Raw genomic sequence first — 27,096 nt, 5'->3', positions numbered from 1 at the left:
CCTTAGCAAAGCGCATCCCAGGCTGCATAGCCGCACTACCCTACCCAACCATACCACACATAAACATGACACTACCCCCGGGGTTTACACAGACGAGCCGGCGAAGCAAGAAGAGCGCCAGAAGAAAGGGCCCTAGCCGGCGGGGCCCAGCCAGGACAAAAGGAGGTCCCACAAAGCGCCTACACCGGCCGCATTTGCGGTCGGGGTAGACGACGGATGGGGCCCACCTACGAAGGCTGTCCAGGCCTACACGAGATGAGGCAGGATAAAGAGGGATAATCCCCCTCGATCCCAAATCATTGAGGCCAATTTCTAGCCATGGAATAATGGCGCGTGTTATTGAAATATGTAAATAATTGAGTGGCGTCGTGCTAGTTTTGCATTGTTTTTACTGATTTGTTATTTACAAAAACTAATATTTATATAATATGTGTCAGAACGGTACCGCTGTTGTATCACTAGAATTATGAGTGGAAAGGTGATATTTTTGAAATTTATTTGCTTCTTTGATTCATTGGTAGAACCGATTCATACGTCAAAAAACTTGACAATGTCTGTAGCAGTGTAAAACCACACTGTTTACCAATAAATTCGTGAATTAATTGATGAAGAACTTCGTCAATTTATCGATGAATAAATTGTCAATGTAAAACAGCTATAACACATATTTGACTGCTACGCCACCTAGATTTTTTCTAGATTTATGTTGCTACCATTGAACATCGGACATGGTGATAGTAGAAGAGTAACTTCTTGGGATAACATTGATGACAGCACCCCTTTGAGGATTTATGGTGAACTAGGTAAATCAAATCATATATTTTCCAGATTCCTAAACAATAAGTTTTTTTTACTTCTTTTATAATTGATACAAATTATCGTTTGTAACAGTTTATGAGAATTTTTTCAGTAAATAGCTCGTTATTAGGAAATCTAAAGAAATAAAACAGATGCTGTATAAATTAATAGTTTTTTATTTATAAATTAAGGGATTTCACTCCCTCTCCGTGCTGTATTTACTAATGTACAGTATTTACATTTTTGGGCTATTTTGACTGATTGTCATGAATTTTAGTACTGAAAAAAAAAACTAGGAAATATGAGTATTCAGCGTGTACAACTCTGTATAATAAATAACAAAAACTTCAAGGTAAATTATAGGTACGATATGGACATACAAAGTAAAAAGATAATCATATATAAAAAAGTTAAATAATATAACTCGAGAATTTTATATTAAATTTATTCTTATATACAAAAATGTATAATTAAATAGATTAATAAATAAAAACAAATTAATTACAAATTTCTACAATTATAGTACAATAATCTGATTTTTACAATATTTGCTGTTATTTAAAGGCACTCTATAATTTACAAAGATTTATATGGCTGGACCTAGCGTAAAAGTTGACTAAATGACTAGTAACGTATATTCAATTTTTGAAACCAAAGGAAACAAATTTATTATTATTACCAATTGCTAATACACAATCAATATAATAAGTAACACAACAGTTTTGTATAACTGGGAAATATTGCACAAAGTACGCACATGAGAATAATGTTCTGTTATTAAAAATGTAAGTGTACGTTTTATCGGACATTTTAAAATTTGCAAAAAATATTAACAGTAAATCCCATTCATGATATATTGACATCGGACCACACTAAAAAATAAAAACACATTTGCAACGTTTGTTTTTTGAGTATTTTAAAATTTATTTCACCCTATAACGACATCTGATAATATATCCAAAATATATAAAGAGAAGATAGAAACTTTCTTCTAATATGAAAATTCCAGCTCCAAAAACAAATCTTAAAACAAATTGGGAAAATCATGTTTTCCCTAGCCAAACGGGCTAGACGTAAAAGAATCAATATCCAAGCAACTAAAATATGGAGAATATCTGTCTGAAAATCATTAAAAAATATTCCTTTAGTTTGTGAGTATAATAGGTCTGAATGAGATTCTGACTCCTCTAGATTTTAAATATATACATTTGGATACAAAGAATTGTTTTGTCTTCATTCTGTTACATGCAGTACTGTTAAAAATGCCATAAGTACATAAATGAAAATTTCTATGATTTAAATACGTTTATTAAAAAGAAATAAATTTAAATGGTAGTTAACAGTTAATGCAAATTTTAATTACCTGTCTCTGAATAGGGTAGTTTCCATGAACGGAAAAGAAAATAGAATATATTTATATATAAATATTTTTAATGAAAGAATTAATTAAATAGGTATTTTTCGTAGTTTAATTTGAAACATTATTTTACGTGTATGATGTCACCTAGCGAAAAATTAGAAAAATCATTAAATGTTTGAATTTGAAAATTTTGATAACTAGAAATTCAACATTTTATGAGTATGACAATATAACTTTTATAATTTTTAATCAAATAAATCTGGAATTTCTAATATAATTTTATGCATTATTTTTAGTTTATAAATAATAAATAATTTGAAATTTTTGGTTAATGACGTCACAACGCATATTTTTATAAGATTTCAATGAAAAAATATGAATCCCATATTTTTATTTTGTGATGTAGTTAAAAAGTTGGAAAACACCCCGTCCGCTTACTATACACTACACCCACATATTTCTAGCTTATGTTCCTCGTTTATGTACATATTAATATTAGGATAATATTGTACTGTGGCCACATGTGCATACTATGCGAGTAATACAAAAATAAAGTGCTTTTTTAAATCAGAAACAAGTTTAAGAGATTGTGGTCCCTGACTACATAGACATCCTTAATGCCTCAAAGCACCAAAATACAAACTGATTTATATTTTAAACCTTTAAAGTACATCTTCTTCTAAGATGTAAATAAGGCATTTTCAACATCCTAAAATTTACATCAGTACGTCTAGCTCTGAAAAAATTTAAATACAATTTTTATACAACATTTTCCTCCAAGTATTTCTCACTCGCCGAGCTATGAATAAGGCGAAGTAAGAAATAACTAGGGAAAGTGTACCAACGGGTTCGTAATAGTACAAACTTTTACAATTTAATAAAAAGTTCATATTCGCTCAGATTCAACAGTAATTTGTAAAACTGCACATAAACTTTTTTGTTTCCACATCTTGGCTACCCTGCGCTTACAGAGGTAGTTACACAAAAACTGAAAATACCTGTTTTAATTTTGTTTTTGAATCCGCTCGTTGAAGTATCACCAAGAACCTCATAAATGACAATTACCCCATCACGTTTGTCCTCTTAAAAATCATATTTTTCTTTTTCTTTAAAAAATATATCAATCTAACATTAAATATCTACAGGTAGGTAATGTTAAAAAATAATATATAAAATATTGTTCGCCTCAAGTAATGTTTCATTCAAAATCATTGGAATGCTTTTTATGAAATTCTTTAAATGTTATTCAGATCGAAACGATGCTAGTTTTAAACCAGGCATTTTCCTTGTAAAAAAAATTACAAAAATCGGACGGAAACAATGTTACAGCACAATTCGTCCACCTTCAGGTGCAAAAAACAAAATTTTAAATTGTCAGCCTTGCTTCTTCTTTTTTCATTTTAGTACAAAAAACTTGCTTTTTAATCACAATATTAATTAATAATAGTACTCCTTTGTACATTTTTTTCTCAAAAAAATATAACAACAAAGTCCTTCCTTCTCCTTGACGCCCTCATTACTATCAAAAATGTTTTTAATCACCTACAAGGGGCTAGCAATATTTCTAACCAACAGGGGCAGGACATTATCTCTCGCCTGGAATATTTCTGGCCCCAGCCCTTCACGAAGCTGATCCTAACAGAATTTGGGTCGATGGGACCGAACTGGGGATGGGTGAAATTCCATCCATAATTTTGCTGAGCTGCCTTGACAGGGTCAAAGATGCAAAGGCAGTTGCCGGCAGGTACTTTTGTAGGTGAGGGTGAATCGGGATCCTCCAGAGTCAGTGAGCTCACGAAGATCGAATTTTCTGAGCGGTTGTACACCCAGACACAATTTTCTTCGTGTGACAGTGTTACTCCTGGAAAAAAAAACAATATTGTTTAAAATGTTAAAGGATAACATGTGTTAGGTAATAAATTTTCAGGTATTTTGCAAATAGATAATATTAGAATAACAATCTAACCTAACTTAGTCATTAACTTTAAAGTTAAGTCGGGTTAGGTGTTAGGTTTACTTAAATTATATTATAACTTGGAGTTTATTATTTATTATTTATGTACCAAACTTGTAAAATGAAAATGCCTAATTCGTTGATAATTAATAGTTTACTATGTACAAATTCATTAAATATTAATTGTTAAGTATATCAACTGTGTATCGACTGTGTATTGTGTAAAAAGTGTATTATTATAGTACAACCGAATTTATTCGTTCTGTAAATAGTTACACGCAAAAATAATTGAATTATAATCTTTTGATTTTGAGATTTAGGTAACATATACTGACTGTAATTTATCCGCGCAAAGCGCGCCACAAATAAGAAGTGGATCTTATTTGTGGAAGGGCGTAATGGGCGGTGATTATTAGACGCCTTCATTATAGCCATCTTTCTCTATCGCACGGATTTCTATGACTTTCTTTATAGCTCTCACGTAACCATGGGGACTTTCCGACCCTGTAGGTAAAAGTATAGCAAATACCTATACATCTCTCCGACTGCTCGCGACTTGATCGCCGAGTGGCTGGTATCGTGACGTCATTACATGTTCTCCCTCAGTGTTGACCTTTTTAAGGGTCTTACAAATTCAGAATTAAATATATCACTTATTATTAATCCTATTGAACTAATTTTTTTAAGATATATTTAGGTGGTTAAATACTAGAAGGAAATGAAAGAAAAAGTTTAAAATTATATATCATTGAATGGGCCTATTAAGGCTGTCAGAACTGAGCCGCGGAACATAGGCGTACGCATTATTTATTACAAAGCAACAAATTAAATTGTCTACAATACACCACCATAAACACCAAAGGATAGCAATTAATTACGCAACATCCGCACGATGAACGTGAAAAGTATTCTGAGGCAGCAGCTCACGCATGTCTCATTGTCAGTTGACCCGCTTGGCACGCTATCGAATTGCGGTTCTTTTTGACGGTCCTACATATTATTTTAAATTAAGCTAAACTTGTAATTTAACCGCGCAATTGAACTGTTCAACTACAAAATAACAAAATAGCGCAGTGGGCGGTGGATGCAAGAAGTGGGAAATTGACAGCATTGAGTTTATAAAGCTAACGCTATTAGATAATAGCTGTATTTGTTTTACCACTTGGTTAGTTCAGTTTGGTTAAGTTGACCAAATTAGAAGTGGCCGTGATTTGAACAAACTCTAGGTTAAACAAAACATACATCTACTCCATTTTAAATTTTGACATTTGACGTTTGTTCAATTTCAGTTTAATTAGGTTGTTGTTGTCAATCATACTGTGCCCAACATACTTACAATCAACATATCTTCTTCGGATGAATCCAGATCCATTATCAACGGCTTATTTTTGTTATTTAGGTTAATGATTATTATTATTTGTAGGTTATCTTTTGTTCGGTTATCTTGTTCACTTACTAACCACGATATTAGGCTCGATTAGATCGGAAAGGGGGGAACTGATTTTGGTCATATTTTGGTTTGTTCACTTGTTTAAAAAAAACAAACTTGGTCAGAAGTGTACTGAAAATGAATTAACCAAAGTGACCAAGTGTGTAAAACAAATACAGCTAATAAGTCAAAGCCTTGCCCATAAATTTTGACGTTTGTACACCATCAGGATCTAGGGGGCATTGCGATCGACCACATCAGAGCCCTTTTCTTTTATTCATGATTTCGGAATCATAATGCGTTATGATTCTGAAACTATGAATAAAAGAAAACAGCTCTGATCTGACATTTATTATTGTTGTTTATTGTATTAATTACTTTTATGATCCTATATTGTAACTGTTTAAGCAACGAATTGACTCTTTTTCGGGTTCAAGAACTGATCGATGATTCGATCCCGCTGCCCACCCGACATCGGTTGGCCTAATTTTCTCTAAAACTGTGAGCAATGTCAATAATTAGACCCTCTTGTCCTTTATATGTATCTAACGTTAACAGCTTGCGCAGTACTATATGCTTCTTAAATCTAATTCGAACTTACCTAAGCCAATTTTACGCCTAGCTTGCTGCACTGACTCGGGAGGACTAAAACTATGTTGAGCTAAGGTTTCTAAATTAAGACCATCACCATAGGGATCATCTCCAAAAACATTCACAGCCGTAGGTTCTACAGGAAAAGGTGGACCCACACGTTGTGACAGTTCCCAGTACGCCAACTTACACCACACCTGCGGATTCATACAGGAATCTGAAAAAAAGACTACATATAGATTAATTGCTCCAATAATAATGGAATCAAAAGGAAGCAATTATAGCGTTTTCGATTTATTTTCATTTTTGCACTCAATGCGCACCGGAGTATATCTTCGTCATATGCTGTGAATTTGAATAATAAAAAAATGGAAATAACCTTGACCCTTCAGAAAGTATAAGCTAGGTATTTTTACTCATGGCAGAAATTCAAAGCACACTCTTTAAAATTGCAAGTGGAAACTTTTCTTGGACCACTAGGTACTAAAGTAAGTATATTCTGACTAATGCATTAAACTAAAGCAAACTCGATCAATATGATTTCCTAAGAGCCAGACATTTTCCTTCCTATATTTTACTAGGCTGGAAGGACTGGACTGATGAATTATCCGAGATATTGGATCAAAGATCGATTCGACCGATAGCTACACTGAAGAACGAGTCTGAAATTTGCATTGAACTGCGTGTGTGGTCCAACTGCTCCTCTTAAACCCGACCTACTAGCGAGACATCTCATTCTGTCATGTAAAAGGATGTCAACTTTTTTAACGAACGCATGCTATTCCGTAATAATTTTAATTGCTCCTGCAACCCAACTTTCTTACTACTTCTTTTTTTGCGTTTACAAGAAACGCGAGATACTTGTCATACGAAGGAAATGTAACTTTCTGATAGCGACGAGGTGTATTTCAGTATTACCATCATAGTTATAGTTGAAAGGACATATTAAAAATGATATACATAGTGGTTCTAAATTATCTCCATCTATATTAATTGATATATGTTCGTGTAAGAAAAAATGTTGATATTATATATCCTAGCTACCAACTATCAAAGTTCGTCACAGAGCTTGAAGAACACCCTATATATACCAAAGCTGAACTGAGTTTTTTGCAAGACGTGCTAATATCACAATGAGACGAAAAGTTGCCGGGAGAGGTAAATTTAATTCAAAGTAAATACGTTTTAAGTAAACGAGAGGGCATGATATTATACAGGGTGATTCCCAACTTATTCAAGAAAATTTGGGAATAGATGCGGCATGAGAAATGGAGTCAATATCTTTAAAAAAATTTCGTAAAATCCTTATAATTTCCGAAAAAAAAATTATTGAAGTTGCATCACTTTCAATTATTTCATAGCTGGACAACTCTAGTCTCTAGTACCATGCGTAATTGGCGTGGAGAGCCACGTAGCCTCAGCGACTCCGAATACTGAAATCCGATTTTACAGTAGTCGTTACCATAGTGTTTACAGTAGTTTTTTAGTAGTTAGTGTCAAAAATGGCTTGCGTGTATAGTAACTCTCGGAGTTGATGTATATCGTTTTAATTTATAGTGAAGGAAGAAAACATTTGTATTATGGTAAAGCGTTTGTGTTATGGTGAAACAAGACAGCATTTGTGTTAGTTCGTAGAAACTGAGTACCTAAGACGGACTCAAATGTGTTTACCATTTAAAACCACAAATTATTGATTGATTGCTATAAAATTCTATTTATTCCTTTCCGTGCGAAATTCTTTCCAGTTTTTGTCCATTTTTATCACTGCCGCCGTGACGGACCCATTGTGCCAGGTCAGGTTTTACAGTGGACCAGTTTCCAGTGCCGTGCAGAAGTGTATTTTTAAATCATGTTCGAACTGCCCTTCTTGATTTTTTCTTTACAAAATTTTATTTGTCATAATCCCCTGTACATCCGGATTTTTTTGGATAAGCTCTGTATCACCCTGTATATTCTATATTAGGATTAGCTACCTAATACTTATAAGTAGAATACCGGTACATAGATTACGATGCAATTGTTTCTTCTTGAGCTCCGAGTTCTACTCACAACCATTTTGGAAACTAACCATAATAAGTTATTGTTCGTGAAAAATAGCTAAAATAATTCATAAACTTTTTTTTCCGATACATTTGTTTCAAATCAATTAAGCTCAATATTCAACAAATTCCGAAAGATGAATGAAAGTATCTTAAACGATTTTATTCCAATAAATTTACCTAACTTATTAATTCACAAGTGCTGAAAAAAAGACAAGAATAAAATAAATATTCGGTTATTTCATTTTATATTTACTTGGATACCTTTACCAAACGCTTTGTAAAATCTTATAATTTCTTTCCACCGTTTTAAAATTACGCAATGGAGTAAAAAAGGTCTATTTTATAGTCTTTGTAATATATGAAAATTAGGCAACACCAATAAGTACTTAATTTCTTGTCTTAAAATAATATCTTCAAATATTGTCACGTACTGAAGTTACACCCTATATGTTGGTATTTAATTGATGACCTACGGTTCAGAGGGACACCTCACCTCAGACGACGCTTTTACCATAACCGCCCAAAGTAGTGGAAAAAAGAGAATTCCGCGGCGCTTGGCAACACCTCGTGTCATTGACAGGTGCGCTGAGCGTAACATCAACACGGCGGTGACGTCACTCCCGTGGCGCCAGGCGTCCATCTGCCGGCGCCCGTGAGGTGCATGTAGATCGATCATAACACCTGCCCCCTCCCTCCCCCTTCCCCGGCGGGTCGCCTTCGCCGTGCCCTACTACGGCTTCCAATGCGACTTTTTCTTCATCCGCGCGAGAAAGTGCATTTTTCCCGAGCCCAGACCGAAAAAATGCCCGTAATACGCACTCGTTGGGTAACGCGTTCGAAAGTGCACCGTCTAGACGGCTACACCGCCTATTAGTTGGTCTGGGGTCTATCGAAATGCGCCCGATTTAAGGATGCCTTGGTAATTGGATCGTTAAAAGAAAATTGCGCAAGTGAAATCATACGGAACGCATAGAAATTCGATCGATAATTCGCTAAAAACTGGACAGGGTCATCCATCACAGGAAAATGTGACATTCGAGTACAAAAAGCAGTCTTCGAATGGCCAAAGATCAAATGATTATATTTCTTTTGTGGTTCAAACTACTCGTATACTCAGTGAAATAGAGTATTCGATTAAAATTATACTCCAAATTGGATTTATTCTCTGTTGCCTTGTACATGGTGGGGGATTTCTATTATTTCCCGAAAAGTTTAGATGTTTCGGAATCGATAATCCGAAAAAAGTTTGCGAATGGCGAAAACCACACGTCGTTCATTTCGCAATTTTAAAATATGATACATCCATGTTGTTGGAAAAGACTGATGATAACTAACATCGTGACAAAATACGGAAAGACAATAAACAACAAAGCAAGTAGCTAACGGTAAAGTGGTATTATTTGTTCATTCCGTCATCAAATTTTATTTTTATTTATTTATTAATTTATTTTTATGTGTTTCTTGTATGTACCTGCAGAAGCAGTTTTACTCGTACTTTATTTCACCATTCAAATATACTGATGATACTGAAAATTATTATTGTGGTATACTGTATAATTGGTTGCATAAGCTAAACAATTTTTATTGGTGGCATTAAGAAAATGTATTTATAATTGCAAAAACAAAGTCAAACTAATATTAGTTCTTCATGAGCATGTTGAAATTTTTAATAGACAAACACACACACAGAAAAAAATGTAAACTTTGTTATCAAACTTTAAATCTGTAACTTCAAAAATAAAATTTGGCAAAGGTATATTACATAGTTGTCTGCGCCATACGACAATTGATGTTTTTTATCAGAAATATATTTGTTTTTATAGCAATTTTTCCAACTCATCTTTTGTCAAGCACATCGCTTTGCCTTTTGGCAAGTCATTAATAATTTAGCTGACAACTCTAATACTTTATTATCCAATCTTATGAGCGATAGGTTGAACATATCCATTCAACTTATTAGTTAATATATCCAGAAATCAGCAACTACGTCCATTTATTTCGTGCGCGTTTTAACTACTTGGATACACTGAAAGAAATGTTAAAAATTTTGACAACAAATGATCAATTATTATTTATACATTAGAAACAAAAATAAACCTAATAAAATGAATAATTTATTTTTTGTTGTTCGCCTAGCGTTCTGTTGTCATATTGCATCAGGCGTTTTATTATTATATTTATTATTTACCTAAACCAGGTCAATGTCAGAGGTCGTTGACACTGATATTCACATACTACACACAGTGCTTTAAGGCTCGTATTCATAATCGTTCCTTGAGGAACAAGGATCCCTTATTGCGTAATCCTTATGGCATGCGGAATACGGAATAAGGGATCCTTGTTCCTCAAGGAACGACTATGAATACGAGCCTAAGAAAATAGAAACAGAGAAGAAGAAGGACTTGACTTGAAATAATTTGAAAACCACAGATTACAAATTCTGTTCAATGTGTACAGAGCGGCAAAAATAATTATTTTTGTTAAAAAACGAATTGCAACTCGACTATTTCTTTCGTTAAAAAAAATTCAGATTAGCATACTGAGAAACATGTACCTTTATAAAACAGACAACCATTTATAGGTACATACTGTATATTTGAGTAATTAAAGCGAAAACATTCAGATTCGAATAAGCTCGCGACTAATTGTCCATCCAGTAGTTTAAAATTATCACTCTGATCTTCAAGAGCTGCTTTCCCACACTATATTTATATTGATTGAAAAAAATAAATAATTACCACATACCAATCGGTATCCAAAGTTCGTTTAATGAGGTGTATGAGGACTTGATAGCATTATAACAGGTGTAATGAAGAATTATGTAGGTATAATGCAACTAATCTTTCGAAATTCCATTTGCCATTTACGGCGCGGTATTAATTTTTTGAAATTAAAAAGGGGAATTGCTAGTAAATTGTGAGAAAAGGCTCGCTGTTAACAGGCACGGAAGAAAATAAAGGAAATGGCTCTCATAAAGTGCGCTTGGATTAGTTACAGGCCGTTTGTTATATATTTTACATTCCTGAAGGAAAACGAGTCTATAAAGGCGGGTTTTCTTAAGACCAAAAGCAACTGCTTATCCCAACTTGGTTATAAAAATATCAAGAAATTTTATATATGGAATCGAATCAGAATTTGTATAGTATGTTGTATTTTATAAGTGTACAAAATTTAAAGTGAAGTGTATTATGCAGTGGCGGCGCGTGAACATTGATTGAATGTGTTCTGCTTAGGGTTGTTACATTTGTTGAATTGAATTCCGGGATATTAAGTGCCCGGAGTTTAAAAAAATATATAAATAAATTTTCAAGATCACGCATTTTCCTGGCACTTCTGAATTTCAAGGAACAATCCATTTATACAAAAATACAGATTTTCACAAGAACGATTTTTGAAATATCTATTCACGGATTACCTACTGACGGTATAAATAAATTGGAATAAACTAAATATATTTTATTAAATTATTGAATATTGTTTATAAACAAAAAAATCGTTTATGAAATTTACCAACGATTCAACGAATTTTAATTTTCCTCGCCGTGTTATGATTTTTTCTTCATCTTTTTTTATATATATGTACATTATATAATATTCCAGGAGTTATACGTGCAAATCCGAAATCCAGGACCATACAACTAATTCCCGATACATCACAGAAAATCCCGGTCATACCCATGTGGCTAGATGTTCTTTTAATATGTCGTCAAGTACTACACTAAAATTTGAGTCCACGAAACAGATCAGGGTTGTCCGAATTTTTGTTGTCTCGTCGTGTCCGCGAAGTGTTAATTTGAAAGCTCCGCAAAATTTTATGCAATCTACGATTTTAGATAATACATAACGATTTTTCGTTACCTGTTCATTGTGTTTCCGTATATTATCCCAATATGCAGAATCTAACTGACTTCTTATGTTTATTTTACCTAATGACTTAAATTACTTAAATATTTCACACTGTATATCCATGCTTTGTCCCCACCGAAAAGTAAGCACGGAAAACAAAACAGTGTTTTTTAAATCACGCCCGCACACCCACTCTGCTTTTGTGTATACATTATTGTTAAATTGTCTTTTATAACTTTTACTTCGGCTTGTTCTACTAACTTCAATATTTAATTGTGGTGTTGGCCCAACTAATTCTTTTATTTTTAGTTTATCCTCATAAGGCAGAGAAACAAATAAAGTTTTTTGAAAAAACGAAACGCTATTCATTTTAATAACTATAATATCCGTAGACGCCTAAACGAAAATATTCACACGTTTCATAACTCCATATATTCGTGTACTGGTTTGCATGCCTGATTAGCCAATCAAAACAAAGGACGCTTCTAATCGTTCGCTGTGCACACATTTTGTATATGAGGTTGCATATATTAAGGAGCGTAGCTCTCGTCGTAATAAATAATAATATAAGCTCCTAGATTTATTTTAACGCGAGTACATTTGGATTCTTTACATATTTTGTTGATATTTAATATGATTAAATACATAAAATTTTATGTGTTCTGCAGCTCCGCAGCTCTTATGGTAAAACCGCCACTGGTATTATGTGACGTAAGTGTATAAAGTGACTGTCCAACGGGGGACGGGGGTATGAAATTTACGAAAAAAGGACACATTTATTTATTACTGTGAATTTTGCAGATGTGATTAAAAATGCAAATATCTCATTGGACAATAGAACTGAAAACAGAATTTTCCTAAACCGAATCACCCTCTATATTATACTGTACTTAAAAAGAGCCGCCCTGTACACGGACGTTTTACTACAAGATATTTCACACATTTCAGATATTCTTTACTATTGTACATTTTTAAGCAAATATTTTTTCAAAGGCAAGAAAAGTATGTAAATATTAATTATGTACTAATAATTTGTGCCCGGTTTTAGTACAAAGTAAACAGTTAATTCTGTTCCGAACTCTTTTATGCTCTCGCGCAAGCCATATAGAGGTCGTTGCCTTCTCGCTGCGTCTTAACATCTTCAAAGACATCCAGCTTCCAGTTCAACACAGATTGCGGCAAACCAAATCAAATCAGTAATTAAACGTTTAAGGAAAATTCGCTTGTTCTATTTTTTTAAACGCGAAAATATAGGACAGAAAGTAGTACACTTTTAATTTAGAAATACCCTACTTTTTTACACGTAGCATCTAAATCCCTTGCGCACAAAATAAAAAAGAATTTCTCCTATCCTGTGTTGCCTTTTGAGTGACATGTCTAGGCAATAATTTGACAAAAAATAAGGCAAACAAATTCTATTCTTGTCCTTAGCATCAGTCACAACGAAAGTGCTGATAGTGGGACCATCGACAGATTAATGTCCTACGTGTGTTACATTGTCCGTAAATGAATAGCTGTAATTTTAGAATTATTGAAAAGTTGCCAGAAACATGAAATTAATTCGAGACTGAAAATTAACACTTAGTGCAATAGCCTGAGTGACATTGGTTAGGTCGAGCAGGCCGTGGATTTGGGAAAGCGTCAATTCCGACCAATCCGACTTTTAAACCGGTCACATTTGTCATAACTTCGATTCAGTAAGAAATATACAAGGTGCTATCGTATGTTACAAATTTTCTACTTTTACTCGATATTTTAAAATAAGAACGAAACTTGTACGGCGAGGAAATTATCTCATGGGTGGTCCGCTTAAATTTTATTAGTGTGCCGCAGACTTTAATATGAGAGTAAGGAATTATAAATACTGATTATGCTTCTCCTTATTGCAAATTTATAAATGTTGGTAGGTGTTATATACCGTGATTAAGTATATGATTGATGATTTAGATATTAATATTTTGATAGTGTAAACTCAAGGACGTTCGAAAGACGAAAATACAAACGAGGATCTGTCGAATGACTCAGAACGTTAGTCAAGGTTAGGATTTAAATTAAGAATGTGAGATTTTTTATAAATAGCGAATATGTATGTGGCTTAAAAATTTATTTAATTATGCTCAAAATTGTTAATGTTTTACGTTTTACTATTCCCTTTCGTAAGATATAAAATATGAATGGTATTTTCTATGTTCCAATGTAAATATAGTACGCAATAGTTATAAATAAATTAAACTAAAATTAATACTTATCAATCTGATAAAATATTTGTGTATTCTTTGCAAGTAAATTGTACAATTCGCATAATATTTCGATTAGTATGCGCAAGCGTACTTGCAACATTCTGTTGTTACAGGGGCATGAGGTGTCAGTGCGTGTCATAAGCGTGGAATACATTATTTTTACATTTTAGTCCACTAACCAACGTCAAGTAGAAATTGTTGGTGGTTATTAGTGGCCAATTTGATGGTTAGCGAAATCAAAAGAGTAAGCTATTAGAAAAGAATAAAATTGTATAGTAGCGATACGGTGTCTAAGGCTTGGCAAACTTTAAACATCAGCAGAGCCAAGAAGCGTGTTCGAATCGCGACGAACAGGATACTACCATGAGGGGCAATGGGTCTTTGAAAAATTGATTGCATCTATTTTGCCTCGTGTTGAACCTGGTGCAGTGATTGCCGTGGATAATGCGCCTTACCATACGCAAAGAATAGGAAAATTGTCATCATCTGCATGGTAAAAAGGATGTCGTGGAACTGTTGAATGGAAGAAATATTGAATATAAGACATGATAATGATATTAAATGTAAACACTACGTAAACTTTTTTCATGGGCCTTCTTTAAAATCAATTACCGAAGTCCCGTAATAAAAAAGAAGAAAAAAGTGTAAGCAGGTCTTTGGGAAGAATTCCTGAATACATAACCATACAGTATATTACCAAAATATCTTTTTTTCTATCTTTAACAATTCTTGGAACTCTCTAAAATGATACGCACATGGAATCGCACTCTGCGCACGCCTCAGTCGTCGCACGATTATTGAGAATGACATTTTACTTATATAGTGTTAGTCATTCAAAACATTTAACACCACACCTAATTAAACATTATCGTTTCGTATACTGTATGTCCTACAAAAAATTGCCGCATTTATCCTACACTAAGATAATGATGGTGATTCCGTGCACCCCAAATATCAGTCTTACGATTACCGAAACAGAAGCCTGGAAACCGAGATGCGATAACTGGGAACGACTTCTCCACCTTCGAAAAGTTCTGAGCAGTTTACGAACGGCTCCCAGCAAGCATCGCGTACCCATATTCAAACATGCTCGACGTAGACCGTCCGCTATAATATAGGCTAACCGACGCGAGGTTTTCACTCTTCAATCGCTTGCCAATAAAGTGCAGCGCAGCTCTGTGCTAATTTCACATAATTTACCTCCATGGCGCCTCGGAGACGCCATCAAACTATGAAAATTAAAGTTGACTTTAAATGTAGGTCACTCCATTGGCTCGCCTTCTCTAAAATGTTCATTCATTGTGAATTCGCACGGGTATCGTTGGCATTTCAACAGAGCCTTGGGAATAATACCCATTTTTTTCAATCGTGCATGCGACGAATAACTTGGTTGTATTGGATTTGTTCGTATTAATAAGTCTTAGAGGACTTTTAAACACCTTCCTTTATACAGGACTAGTCTTAAATGAGTACATATACAGGGTGATTACAAACGTAGTACCATTATCGAAAATGATAATCATTTTCAATAATGAAAACCGTCGATTATTGAAGTAAAACTGAGTGAAATTTGAGTGAAATGTTTTTACAGTGTATGACGATTTTTTTTATTGTATAGGTATGAAGCAAATTATTGTAGGTATATTAAGTTACGCCATATTTTAACTATCTTCCTAAGTGCCAAAAAAACACACCTTATAGTTAATTAGAACGAAACATTGTTCTACGACAAAATAGTACAATATATACTTAGATTGAAAAGTGAGCTATTATTAACCGAGCATTTTTATGGAGGAGACTTACTAAGCTTAAAAAAGCAGTGGGTGGAAGTCGGCTACAGTGGCTGAAAGATATATTGATGAATCAGTAACTTACAAGAAGAGAATTGCTAAATTAGTACAAAAACCTACTCTATCTAATGAAATTTTAAGTATATCTTCCACTACCTTTGAACGTCAAGATGCTGTCCTAGGAAACTTCCAAGCTACTGATAATTTAGTGCCAAGTGTCAATAAATGTTCACAAAATACGAAAAATATTCATAATACAGAAGTAAATCTACCTGTTACAAATGTTAGTTCTATTGATAGATCTACACATGATTTTCCATAACTGTACAGTTAACTATAATCTCAAATAATTTTTTATAGTTTCCATCATCCCAGTGTTGAATTTTTGTTTTTTTACTTAGATTTATGTTAATAAGAGTTTCTGTTCATTTCATTAAAAATATAGACAATTTTTCATTATTTACCTAGGCGTTTTTTTATTACCATTATTTACATAGGGAGAGAAACATTACTTCTCATTAGAGGAATGAAGTAAATAATGGCGATTTCTCAAGTTAATAGTAAAAAATAGCTATTTATGATATACGTGTTAAAAGTAAGATTTTATTTTGTGAGTGAAGATGATTAAAAAATGAGCTTAGCGAGTTTTTTAACTTCACGAACAAAATAAAATCACTTTTAACACGTATATCATACACTATATTTTCTACAAAATTGTTAAAAGTGGGCTTTTTAATTGTCATTTTTGATGTTAAAAAGTTACTTTTAACACTAGTGTTAAAAGTAACTTACTTTTAACACGCGTGTCAAAAAATGACATTTTTAACATCAAAATAGTGTTAAAAGTAACTTACTTTTAACACGCGTGTCAAAAAATGACATTTTAACATCAAAAATGACAATTAAAAAGCCCACTTTTAACAGTTTTGTAGAAAAAGTCTTTTTTATACACCTGTTACCTGTAATAACTGGCCTTCATATGGCATTAATATGACCATTTATTTTTTATGGATTATTTATTTCGTTTGACCAACCTTTACAACTGAAACTAATCAATTACCTAACTTTTTTTCGGAAATTGCAAATGGAGGCTCCCAACATTACAGTGCGTCAAGTTTCTTCCAGATGTGGAAGCAAAGCACCAGAGCATATATTGTAAATGGGTAGATATTAAAGCATATATTGAAGCTTGTTCAGTATGAAACAAAAAGACGATTATTCGAAATAATTTTATTGACACATGACTTGGCAAACTTACAAATCGTTAGTGCGCTTGCATAAATATTTATCTCTCATGTGGATAGCGGTACTCAAAATGTGGATGGATGTAATTAAAAAAAATAGTATTCGCAGATATCAGTAACGTAGATGTCGTTCGACTCATTTACAACAATTTTACCCGCAGTTAAAAATTTACGAATATTTGGTACTCTGTACATAAACAATTAATTACTTATCTACAAGATACGGTTTACTAACCGTATCATTTTAATGATCTGTATTCTATTCTCGATTCTTAACGAATTTGTTAGTTGTTTTTTTTTATTTTATACGCATTATTTAAATGCATTAATCAACTGACCAACACAATGTAAACAGCATGATATCCTGATAATTAGATAAAAACCGAGAGATAGCTGACAATCGTATCAAATGTGGTTCTCGTGGAAACAGAATACGAGTGTATAGCATCGGGATGAGTTTCTGTTATCTCGGTTCATTATTTATAACTCCTGGTGACGTTAGCGTCGATGTACAAAAAATGCAGATACACACTTTTTACAGTAAAACAGGTAGATACGTGCCGAAAGTCATGTTCCCACCCGAAATGGTAAAAAACGGAATTTATCCGATTAGTGAAAAGTCAATCAAATTAAAGCAATCTATTTGTACTGTCAAGATCGCTAGTGAGATTAAGAGACAGATACGTGCCTTAATATAGAAATCCAGAAAATCACTGCTAATCTATAATGATATTCAGATTAGGTAAGAACATTTGGAAAATAGTGAACAAAAATCTATATAATTGATATTCTCTTAATGCACTCTCGATGTTTATATCACTTTTTCACAATTTCCCAAAATTTAACGAATAAACGTGTTTTAGAAGAAAGGAATTTTGAAATATTTTTATAAAAATGTTTATCGCATCCTGCACGTCTAGCTTAAGAACTCAATATTCAATTGTTCGCATGATTTTCGAGGCAAGGGTTGCGGTTTTGAGGTTAGCGATAAAGAAGTTGAAAATAATTCTATAGTAGGAAGTGTTTAGCATATTCAGAATTTGTTATTTGGACACTATAATCTATAGTTGGAAGAAAATATATTTTATGTACACATTTAAGGATCGCCCTGTATATTGTAATATTTTAAAGTAAAAAGCTGCAGTGTAGGAAATATGGGAATGACACAGAACTTTGTTTACTCCGAACAATGTAATGTCAAATTTATTTCACTACAAGTCACCAGCACAAACATACGACACGCGTGTATACGAATTTCGCAACGTGCGAGGCATAACTTTGTTCTGACAGTGTATATATATAGGACAACTTTATCAAATATCGTATACGACCTTCACAAAACTCATCGAAATACATAGCTGATTTGGTTAATGTATGCTAAATATATACAAAGACACTCTAATCTTGTTTACGCTTTAATTCAATGCTAAAATTTGTATTTTATTTTAATACCGCTAACCACCCATCGCTTCGGAAACGTATACGATTTTACAGTCGAAATTTCGAATATGAGGCGCTCTGTCGAGTTTTGTCGCCAGACAAGGCCATGTTCCTGATAAATTGTTATGTAAAAGTATACGATACGAATAACTCTTAAAGAATATACCGGACGTTAGGACTTAGCGTTATTATTATAAATGTATAATTCAACCGGGACAGAGAAACAACAGTACACTTTATAGTTTGACAAGTGACACAGAGGTAAAAAAATTATATATATCAGCGCCTCGTGCATACATGCCGGCTGGTCATTGAATAGAAACTTTTTTATGTAGTGCTGCATATTATTCCGCCCACACAGTCTATTGGAAGTTACAATACGAGAAAATCATTATGCCCCCAGGTCCAAGCTATTATTGTAAAGTGTAACACGCGTAGGAAAAGTCCTTGGAAAAAATGACATGTGCCAATTTTTACAGTTTATTTGTAAAGGAGATAGGTAGGATATCTAGATTGTACCTTTGCAAGATGTCTACGGCGCAAGATGTTAAATAAAGTAGCTGCAGGGTGTCAAAGTTTAAATAACATTTTCTTTAATAGCTTTCGACTATTTTGAGCTAATCTCGTGAAATTTCGTATCCGGGGTTTTTTGGGATGAGAAATTTGAATTTATCGGCGGTTTTGTTGTATCTACTAGAGGGCGCCACAAGCGACCATTAGGACGCATTTAAACTGCTAAAACATTTTTGTGCCACGGTGTATTTCACTTTGGGGAAAAAATCTTTTCTCCCAACTTATTAAGCTTAAAAAGTAGGTATACGTTGCTGATATCTCTAAAGCCAACCGTTTTCAACAAAAAGACATTTAAATTTGTAAATGCATAAAAAAATTGTTTAAAAGTTACATATTTTCAACTCCATTGAAAAACATATCTTTTAAGACGGGTCAATAATAATTAGTTATTTTTTAGATTTTTTGGACGTTTAGATTGGTTACATTGTGTAGAAAATTAGCTCGGAATAGTTGAAAGATGTTAAAGAAAATTTATTTTTTAAACTTTGTCTTCCTGTAGCCCTCTATCAATTTTTGGTCTAAGGCAAGTTTAGTTCAATCGACTTATTTTGAGCCGAACTATACAGTGGAGCGTTGTACAGACCCTTTATATTCACCCTGTACCTATATGTTAATATTTTGCGAATATATTAATTTACACAACAACTATTTACTTTGGATTTTTTTATTCACTATAAAAGAGTCTGGCGGCGCGCTAGTCAGCTGTCCTAGAACTAGGTCAAGTCATTCGATTCGCGTTGTTGCCAAGTTGTGATAAAATTCCCCAATAACTCGAATAATTTTAAACACAATTAATGTTACGCTAATGTATTACATAACTTCTTTGTTGATTTATGCCTAATCTAACTTATTTTAAAGTAACGACAGACAAATTTCTAACATTCTGTATTCTTATTTTCACTTAGGGAATGTTCCTTGAAGCTTGTGGACACTGACGTATATTATTAACCAGCCCCTGCATGGAGTAATTGTAACAACTATGAAATGAATAACGTTCTTATTATTGTCTTCATTTTCAATATACAGGGTGTCTAAATAATAGCTCTAGTCAGATTTCGTACCGATTAATGCGGTGTATCTCGTGACATTAAGGACAAAAAAAAAACTGCTAGAAATTGGTGTCAGACGTGTGGGGTCCGTACTTGTTTCGATTTTCTCTGATTACCCGGTTATACAACGTGGCGCAGGCACAACACGTAATTAATTATTCAGCAAATAATGTAGGTAAGCCGCAGCAGCTCTTTATCGCCAACGTAGGCAGGTGTTTTAGTCGAAGTGGCGCCCGTCATCCTCAGACTTTCATTTGTTTGATAAAGCGCGAGGGCACGCCGGCGACGCGACCGGAACCATTAACGCACCGCCCGTCTCACGGCCTGCCTCGATTCGGCTTGGCCCGTATCTTCTGTCTACTCGATAAACAAAAGAGCGCGACATCCGCTCGAGGCCTTCTCTGTCCCCCGGAGGCCGTAAAATTCTTGTTTTACTTGATTCCGAAATCTACAAGTACATTTATCTAGGTTTAAATGGGTAAAATTGTCACAGAGCGAAATAATTAGTCTGTACAGGATGGTTTGACTGATAAAAATACTCGAGGCCGTATTTGTTTTACTCTGATTTGGGAGTGACTCTTCTTGTTTCTAGTACCAAAAAAAAGCGCAGACTGTAGACGCAGACACCTTACAGACGATTTGATGTATAATGATGTCACCAGACGCATAACAAGTTGTTGGATATCGAAACCTTTCCAATAAGTAAAATATCAAGGTCCCTGTATACTGATGAGGATTTAACAATATTATATACATATCCTGTTTTTTTTTTTATTTTGATATATCGCGATAGTGTTGTTCGCTGGGCTTGTAGTAGTACAAGTATTTAAACTTGTGTATTTAATTAAAAGATATGCGGTATGCAAAATAGGCAAAAATATGTATTGATAGTTATTCATTCGCCATTTAAAATTCACATATATGTGGCGCCGTCACAAAAATAGACTTAACGACAAAAATGCGAGATTAGTATGCCAACTTGTTAATTATTGAAACGCTGTTGCGTGGATTAAGGCGCTGTACGAGCTGTTGTGAAACCAGTATAAGTAATTTAAAACAACATATTGATTTAACTGTTAACAGAAGTTTGTAAAGTCGGTTTTCAAATTTACAGGAAAAATTGGATGCGAATGTAGGAAGTAATCAATCGACAGCTAATTTATTATTGACAAATTATAATCGAGGATTTTTTATATAAATCATCAAGATATTACGCGATTATTTTTTAAAACCAGCAAATCTTAATATGTTTTCTTAACGGATTTTCCTAAAAATATCCACTTTAACTACTCCTCTTCTACAGGGTGGTCCGAATTTTATGCAGGAAACTTCTAGGGAAGATAGATCTCTTTAAAATAATACGTGTTTGCCTTATAAACATTGATCTGGAACAGCCCCGTTTTAGAGACACAGGGTGTTGAAGTTGTTAAAAAAAATGATTTTTTGTTTATATCTCCGGAATCTATTAACCGATCTCAATAAAATTTGGTACAGATAATGTATGATATTAGGCCTTACATTCCCTAAAATATGAGCTTTAAAGGTTCAACCAGTGGTGTACAACTGGAAAGGGGTCATCCTTTTTTTACAAACAAAACTACGCCACTGCATTTTCTACAAGTTATTGTAACGGATTTATATTCTAATGCACAAAATACGTAAAAAAGGTAACTTGAATTTTTTCCCTAAGATTCGCCGTTTTCAAGTTATTCATACCAATAAAATCCCCTTGTGCAGACATATCTAACCATAAATTATTACAAGAATATTTATGTTTATGGTATAAAGTAAAAAGTAAGTGCAATTTGTAAGCACATCAACAAAATTCTTTACATTTGTTTCCACACCACCTTAGTTCCTTACGTATTTTAATTTCCCCTGGAAGCCTAACCCACTATCTTTACAAATAAGAACAACTTAAATCAAATTAATAATAAATGTACCTTTACCAAAGGCGAAGGGTAATGAATTTTCGAAACCTGCATATTTGGTCACAAGAAAATCCTCATGAAATTCGGACAAGATCTTTTCAACACGAATTTTCTGTGAACGTGTGGCTCGGAATAATTCGCAATAAAGTTTGTGGACCTTTCTAAACCCGTCTTAATTTCCAGTCATTTCTATACTTTCTTGTAAACCATCTATTTGATTTATTAGAGGATATTCCATTAAAGCTGGATACAATGCATGGTGCTTCTGCGCATTCTGGGAGAATAATATAAGAATGGCTTAATTAAAATTATTTGGGTCGATGGATAGGTAGAAGACTAAATGCCAATGTCAACCATAATTATGGTTCCGTGTCTTGGCCAGCCAGATTGACATATCTAAACCCCCTGGACTTCTGTGTTTGGGGTTATCTGAAAAGTAAAGTTTATTCTACTCCAACAGATACTACTGCAGCGAATAGAAAACGAGTGTAATACAATTGTTGTAAATACGTAACGTTAATTTTGTTTCTTGTTTAGTCGCTGCTGCTTGACAAATATGTTTTTATTATTATTTTGATTTAAATTGTTCTTATTTTAGAGTATTAGGCCTTCAGGGAAAACTAAAACACGCCAGGAACACTACCTCACAGGTGGTGTAGAAAGGAGTGTAAATAATTTCGTTGATGTGCTTATAAATTGTACTTACTTTTAAGCATAAGCATAAATATTCTTGTATTATTATGGTTAGAAGTGTCAGCCACAAGGCAAGTATTGGTTTGAATAACTTGAGAACGGCGAATCTTAGGAAAAAAATTAAAGTTACCTTTTTACGTATTTTGTGCATTAGAATATAAATACGTTACAATAGCTTGTAAAAAATGCAGTGGCGTTGGTTTTTTTGTAAAAAAGGGGGTGACCCCTGTTCAGTTGTACACCACTGGTTGAACCTTTAAAGCTCATATTTTAAGGAATGTAAGGCCTCATTCAATCATACATTATCTGTACCAAATTTTATTTAGATAGGTTAATAAATTCCGGAGATATAAACAAAAAATCAATTTGTTTAACAACTTCAACATCCTGTATCTCTAAAACGGGGCTGTTCCAGACCAATGTTTATAAGGCAAACACATATTATTTTAAAGAGATCTATCTACCCTCGAAGTTTCCTGCATAAAATTCGGACCACCCTGTATAGTAAATCCAATTTTGAGCAAATCCTTGAACATCACAATTAATAACTTCACTAATAGAGCATTTGGTAATGTTCAACAGGTAATACCAGGTGTTTTTTTAACCTGTCCCTTGCAAATATCTCGAGAGTATATTCCATGTTAAAAAGAACACTCAATGCCAAAAAATGTAAATATCAGAAAATTTCCAAAACTAATACCATATTTGAAAAGCAAATTAGTTGGATACCCTCCGAAAAAGTCCAGAATTCCAACGAAAGAGGAAATTGAGAGATTTTTACAAGATAATAGATTTCCGCTAGAAAAGGTAATTCAAATTAATATAAATCGATCGCTTTAACAAATTTTGGGGAGCTTTTCTGGTCATTTTAATAATTGTTTGTGGAGCTTTGAGAAGAGATGAGCTACTAAAGATAACGATCGACGATATAGAAGAATTCCCGATTCCAAAACTCATACTCCGAGATGTTTTATGATATCAAGTCCAGAACAAATAACCAAATGAAGATATACCGCAAATACTGTGCTTTGTGCTGTGATTTTTTGTTAAATATGTCAGGGAAAAATGTGTTAACCAAGTGGTTGGCGTCAATAAAATAAGGAATGTGCCAAAAGAAATAGCAACTTATCTCAATTTGCTTCATCCGGAAACTTATACAGGGCACTGCTTTAGACGTTCTTCCGCCACTCTGTTAGTCGACGCAGGGGCCGATATTACTACCATTAAACGACATGGGGGATGACGGAACTTGCCAATAATACAACGAGCGCAGTAAACTTAAACAATGACAGCGGTAACCTCATTGACACCCAGAACTAAAAGCTACGATAACTGACAGCACTGGCATAAATTTAACTCACTGCAATATAGACACTTTCAATTTACATGTCAGAGATGTCTTTCTCACAGGCCGAGTCCTTCAGACTTTGGAAATTCTAGAATTCTTTACTCAGGGAATACCCTTTTATAAATTGTACCTAGACCATAAAACTTAGAAATAGTTATTTATGAATTAAGCCGGTTATGTTATTCCCGAGTTTTATGATGGCAAGCTTGGGTTTGGAGGGACTTACGGGTCACTCAACGTAGCCGCGGTCAAAGGATAAATAGCATTTACCTTATAATTACTTTATAAGGGAATCCCTAAGAGATAACGAATTTGATTGGTTCATTTAAGAATAACTGACCTGACCAGTCAAGAGAAGTACAGAGAGATGTACTGAAAGCAGTTCTACTTGAGCATTGAAGACGTGGGTACACTACTATTCTGTTGACCGTGGATTCGTTATCGGGCTTCTGGTTGTTGTCATAAAACACCGCGAGTACTTTATTTGTAACGTTTTATTTGAAATCATTTTCATTTACATTATTATTTATTATTTCGTGAAGATGAGTGATACGACGAGTGATATTAACGCCCAAGTTAGCCCTACGACTCCGACATACATAATAAATAATTTGAAATCCTCATGTTTATAATAGTTACTGTTTTGTATTGAAATGTTATATTATTTAAAATGTGCATTGTTTAATTTATAAAATCATAAATAAGTCTCGGAAAAAATGACAAATTTTGACATTTGCTTTATGTTCTACAATGAAAAAGACTTTGGTGTTCTAGAACATAAAAGTATTTTGCAGCTAGGTGACACAAAAAACTCACTTTGTCAACTGAAAATTTTATTTTGATGAGAGTTTTCGAAAAAGATTATTTTTTGTTCCACTTAACTAAATTGTCTTTTTGACACCAAACATAATTAAAATGTTAACGTTTAGTGACAGTTTAAGAAAAAAGTTATGGCATTGTCAAAGGGTTGGGAAAACAAAAAAAAAAAATTCTTACCAACTAAGAAATCTGTGATTTGCGTACGCAGACTCGTATTGGGCTTGTTAGAACAGAGCAAGGCTGTGCGGAATAAATCGAGTTGTTAGTAATCGATATTAAAACTTCCAAGCAACTCGCTGAATAATGGATGCAACCGTATTTCCAGTTTTTAAAATATGACCCCTAGGTGAAATTACCAATTCAATTGTAAATTAGCAAATATAATATTAAAAAAGCGCGTCTATTTTGTGGACGTTTTTCTCCGAGACTTACAGCGGTTAAATTGGCAAACTACTACACATTCTCGGAATGACAAATTGAATTTTCCAGGAACTTCACTTCGCGAAACTTTACGTTTTTTGACGAAAGTTGAAAGAGCCTCTTTTGCAAATCGTCTACCTGACAGACTTTAATCATTGTGCGAGTATTTTTAGCCACACTTTGTGTCTTAAAGAAATCTACATTAACTTATTTACTGGCATTGGTGATTGACAAAGGCGCAAGCTCACTAGAAACGGTCAGATGTGTGATAAAACAGATTAAAATTTGTTGTTACATCACTATGGATATTTTTAATTAACTTTTAATGTTTTGTACACAATATTGGTCGGTACCCTTTCATCCTATCTGGCGAGATAAAAGTGATTTTTATTTCATTCTGGTTCAAAAATTTCTTCTGAACTGGTTGCAGATAACGTTGAACGTGCCGACGTATTAAACGTATTTATTCGAATATAATATTGAAATATCCACGTCTTATCTGCCTCGGATGACACCAAAGTACTCCTCTCAAGAATATATTTCCAACGCGGAGTTGTTTACTGAGTACAAGCAGCATATCTAATCCTAAATTTCAAAAATGTGTGTTGCATCACCTCATACCTACATGTTGGGAAGCAAACAACGTACAATACGCACAGTTTACCACCTCTTCACTTCCTTATTTTATTAATTTATCACAGTTTGGGCGAATTTGAAAGCGACGAGAAGGAATTGTTCCATTGGCGTCCGGCGCTTCAACGTTTTTCAAATAAAATTTAAATCGAGGATGCCTGGAACACATTCTTTTTGTTAACTGACATATAATCCTAGTGACGCCAATCGTGACGCTAACTCATTATGAAGACACATTTCTACACCCTCATAGTGGGTGTAGAATTTTCGAACCAATGTAAACATGTCATGGATTTCGCTGATTTGTCAACTAGCATCGGAAACAAATTAAAAGTACATTTGGAAATATTCTATAATTACTATAACGTAACGCTTAGAAAAAAGCATTTTTAACTCGGAAACGCTATTGAAATAAGCTGAGATGACTTAATCCTCATTTATATACACTTTAAAAACGTATTTGTGTAAGTGACTGAAAAACTTTGTTCAGACATAAAAGTTAAATACTATTGTACGTTTTCAAAATATGAATTGTTTGAAGAATTTGGATATTGACAAAAGATCTCCTTTTTCATAATTTGTAAATAATCTTATCTGTAAGACATACAGTGTGTTCTCCTGTACTATGCCCCTACTTGCACGAATATTTACATTATACAGGGTGTTTGGAAAAGTTGGTACAACATTTAAGGAGGTGAAAGTAGAGCCAAAAGTAGTAACAAAAGTAAAAAATGTTTATAGAAACATTGGTCCTCCGGAGCACAGTTACTGAGATTTGGCCCTCCAAAGGAGTCTTATGATTTGGATTTTTAAAATAACTTTCTTTCTGATTAAAATAATGGAATGAAAATTGTAGGTAGTAATAAGGGTATTTAACTATCATAAGTTTCATTAAA

General features: G+C 33.7%; 1 protein-coding gene across 1 annotated transcript in view; it reads right to left on the bottom strand.

Annotated features, from left to right (window-relative positions):
- Positions 1 to 2,487: 2,487 nt before the first annotated feature.
- Positions 2,488 to 27,096, bottom strand: part of LOC108913141 (mothers against decapentaplegic homolog 6) — a 101,110-nt gene continuing 76,501 nt past the window's right edge. The window contains exons 4-5 of the mRNA XM_018718625.1: positions 6,143 to 6,349; positions 2,488 to 4,019 (exon numbers count right to left, since the gene is read on the bottom strand). Of these exons, the coding sequence (XP_018574141.1) occupies positions 3,697 to 4,019; positions 6,143 to 6,349 (530 nt within the window). The 3' untranslated portion in view covers positions 2,488 to 3,696. The remainder of the gene's footprint in view (positions 4,020 to 6,142; positions 6,350 to 27,096) is intronic.

The sequence above is a fragment of the Anoplophora glabripennis genome, unplaced genomic scaffold (assembly GCF_000390285.2).
Source record: "Anoplophora glabripennis isolate ALB-LARVAE unplaced genomic scaffold, Agla_2.0 scaffold478, whole genome shotgun sequence".
Classification (NCBI taxonomy): domain Eukaryota; kingdom Metazoa; phylum Arthropoda; class Insecta; order Coleoptera; family Cerambycidae; genus Anoplophora; species Anoplophora glabripennis.
Note: the sequence above shows the minus strand (reverse complement) of the source record. Positions and strands in the feature narration are given on the sequence as shown.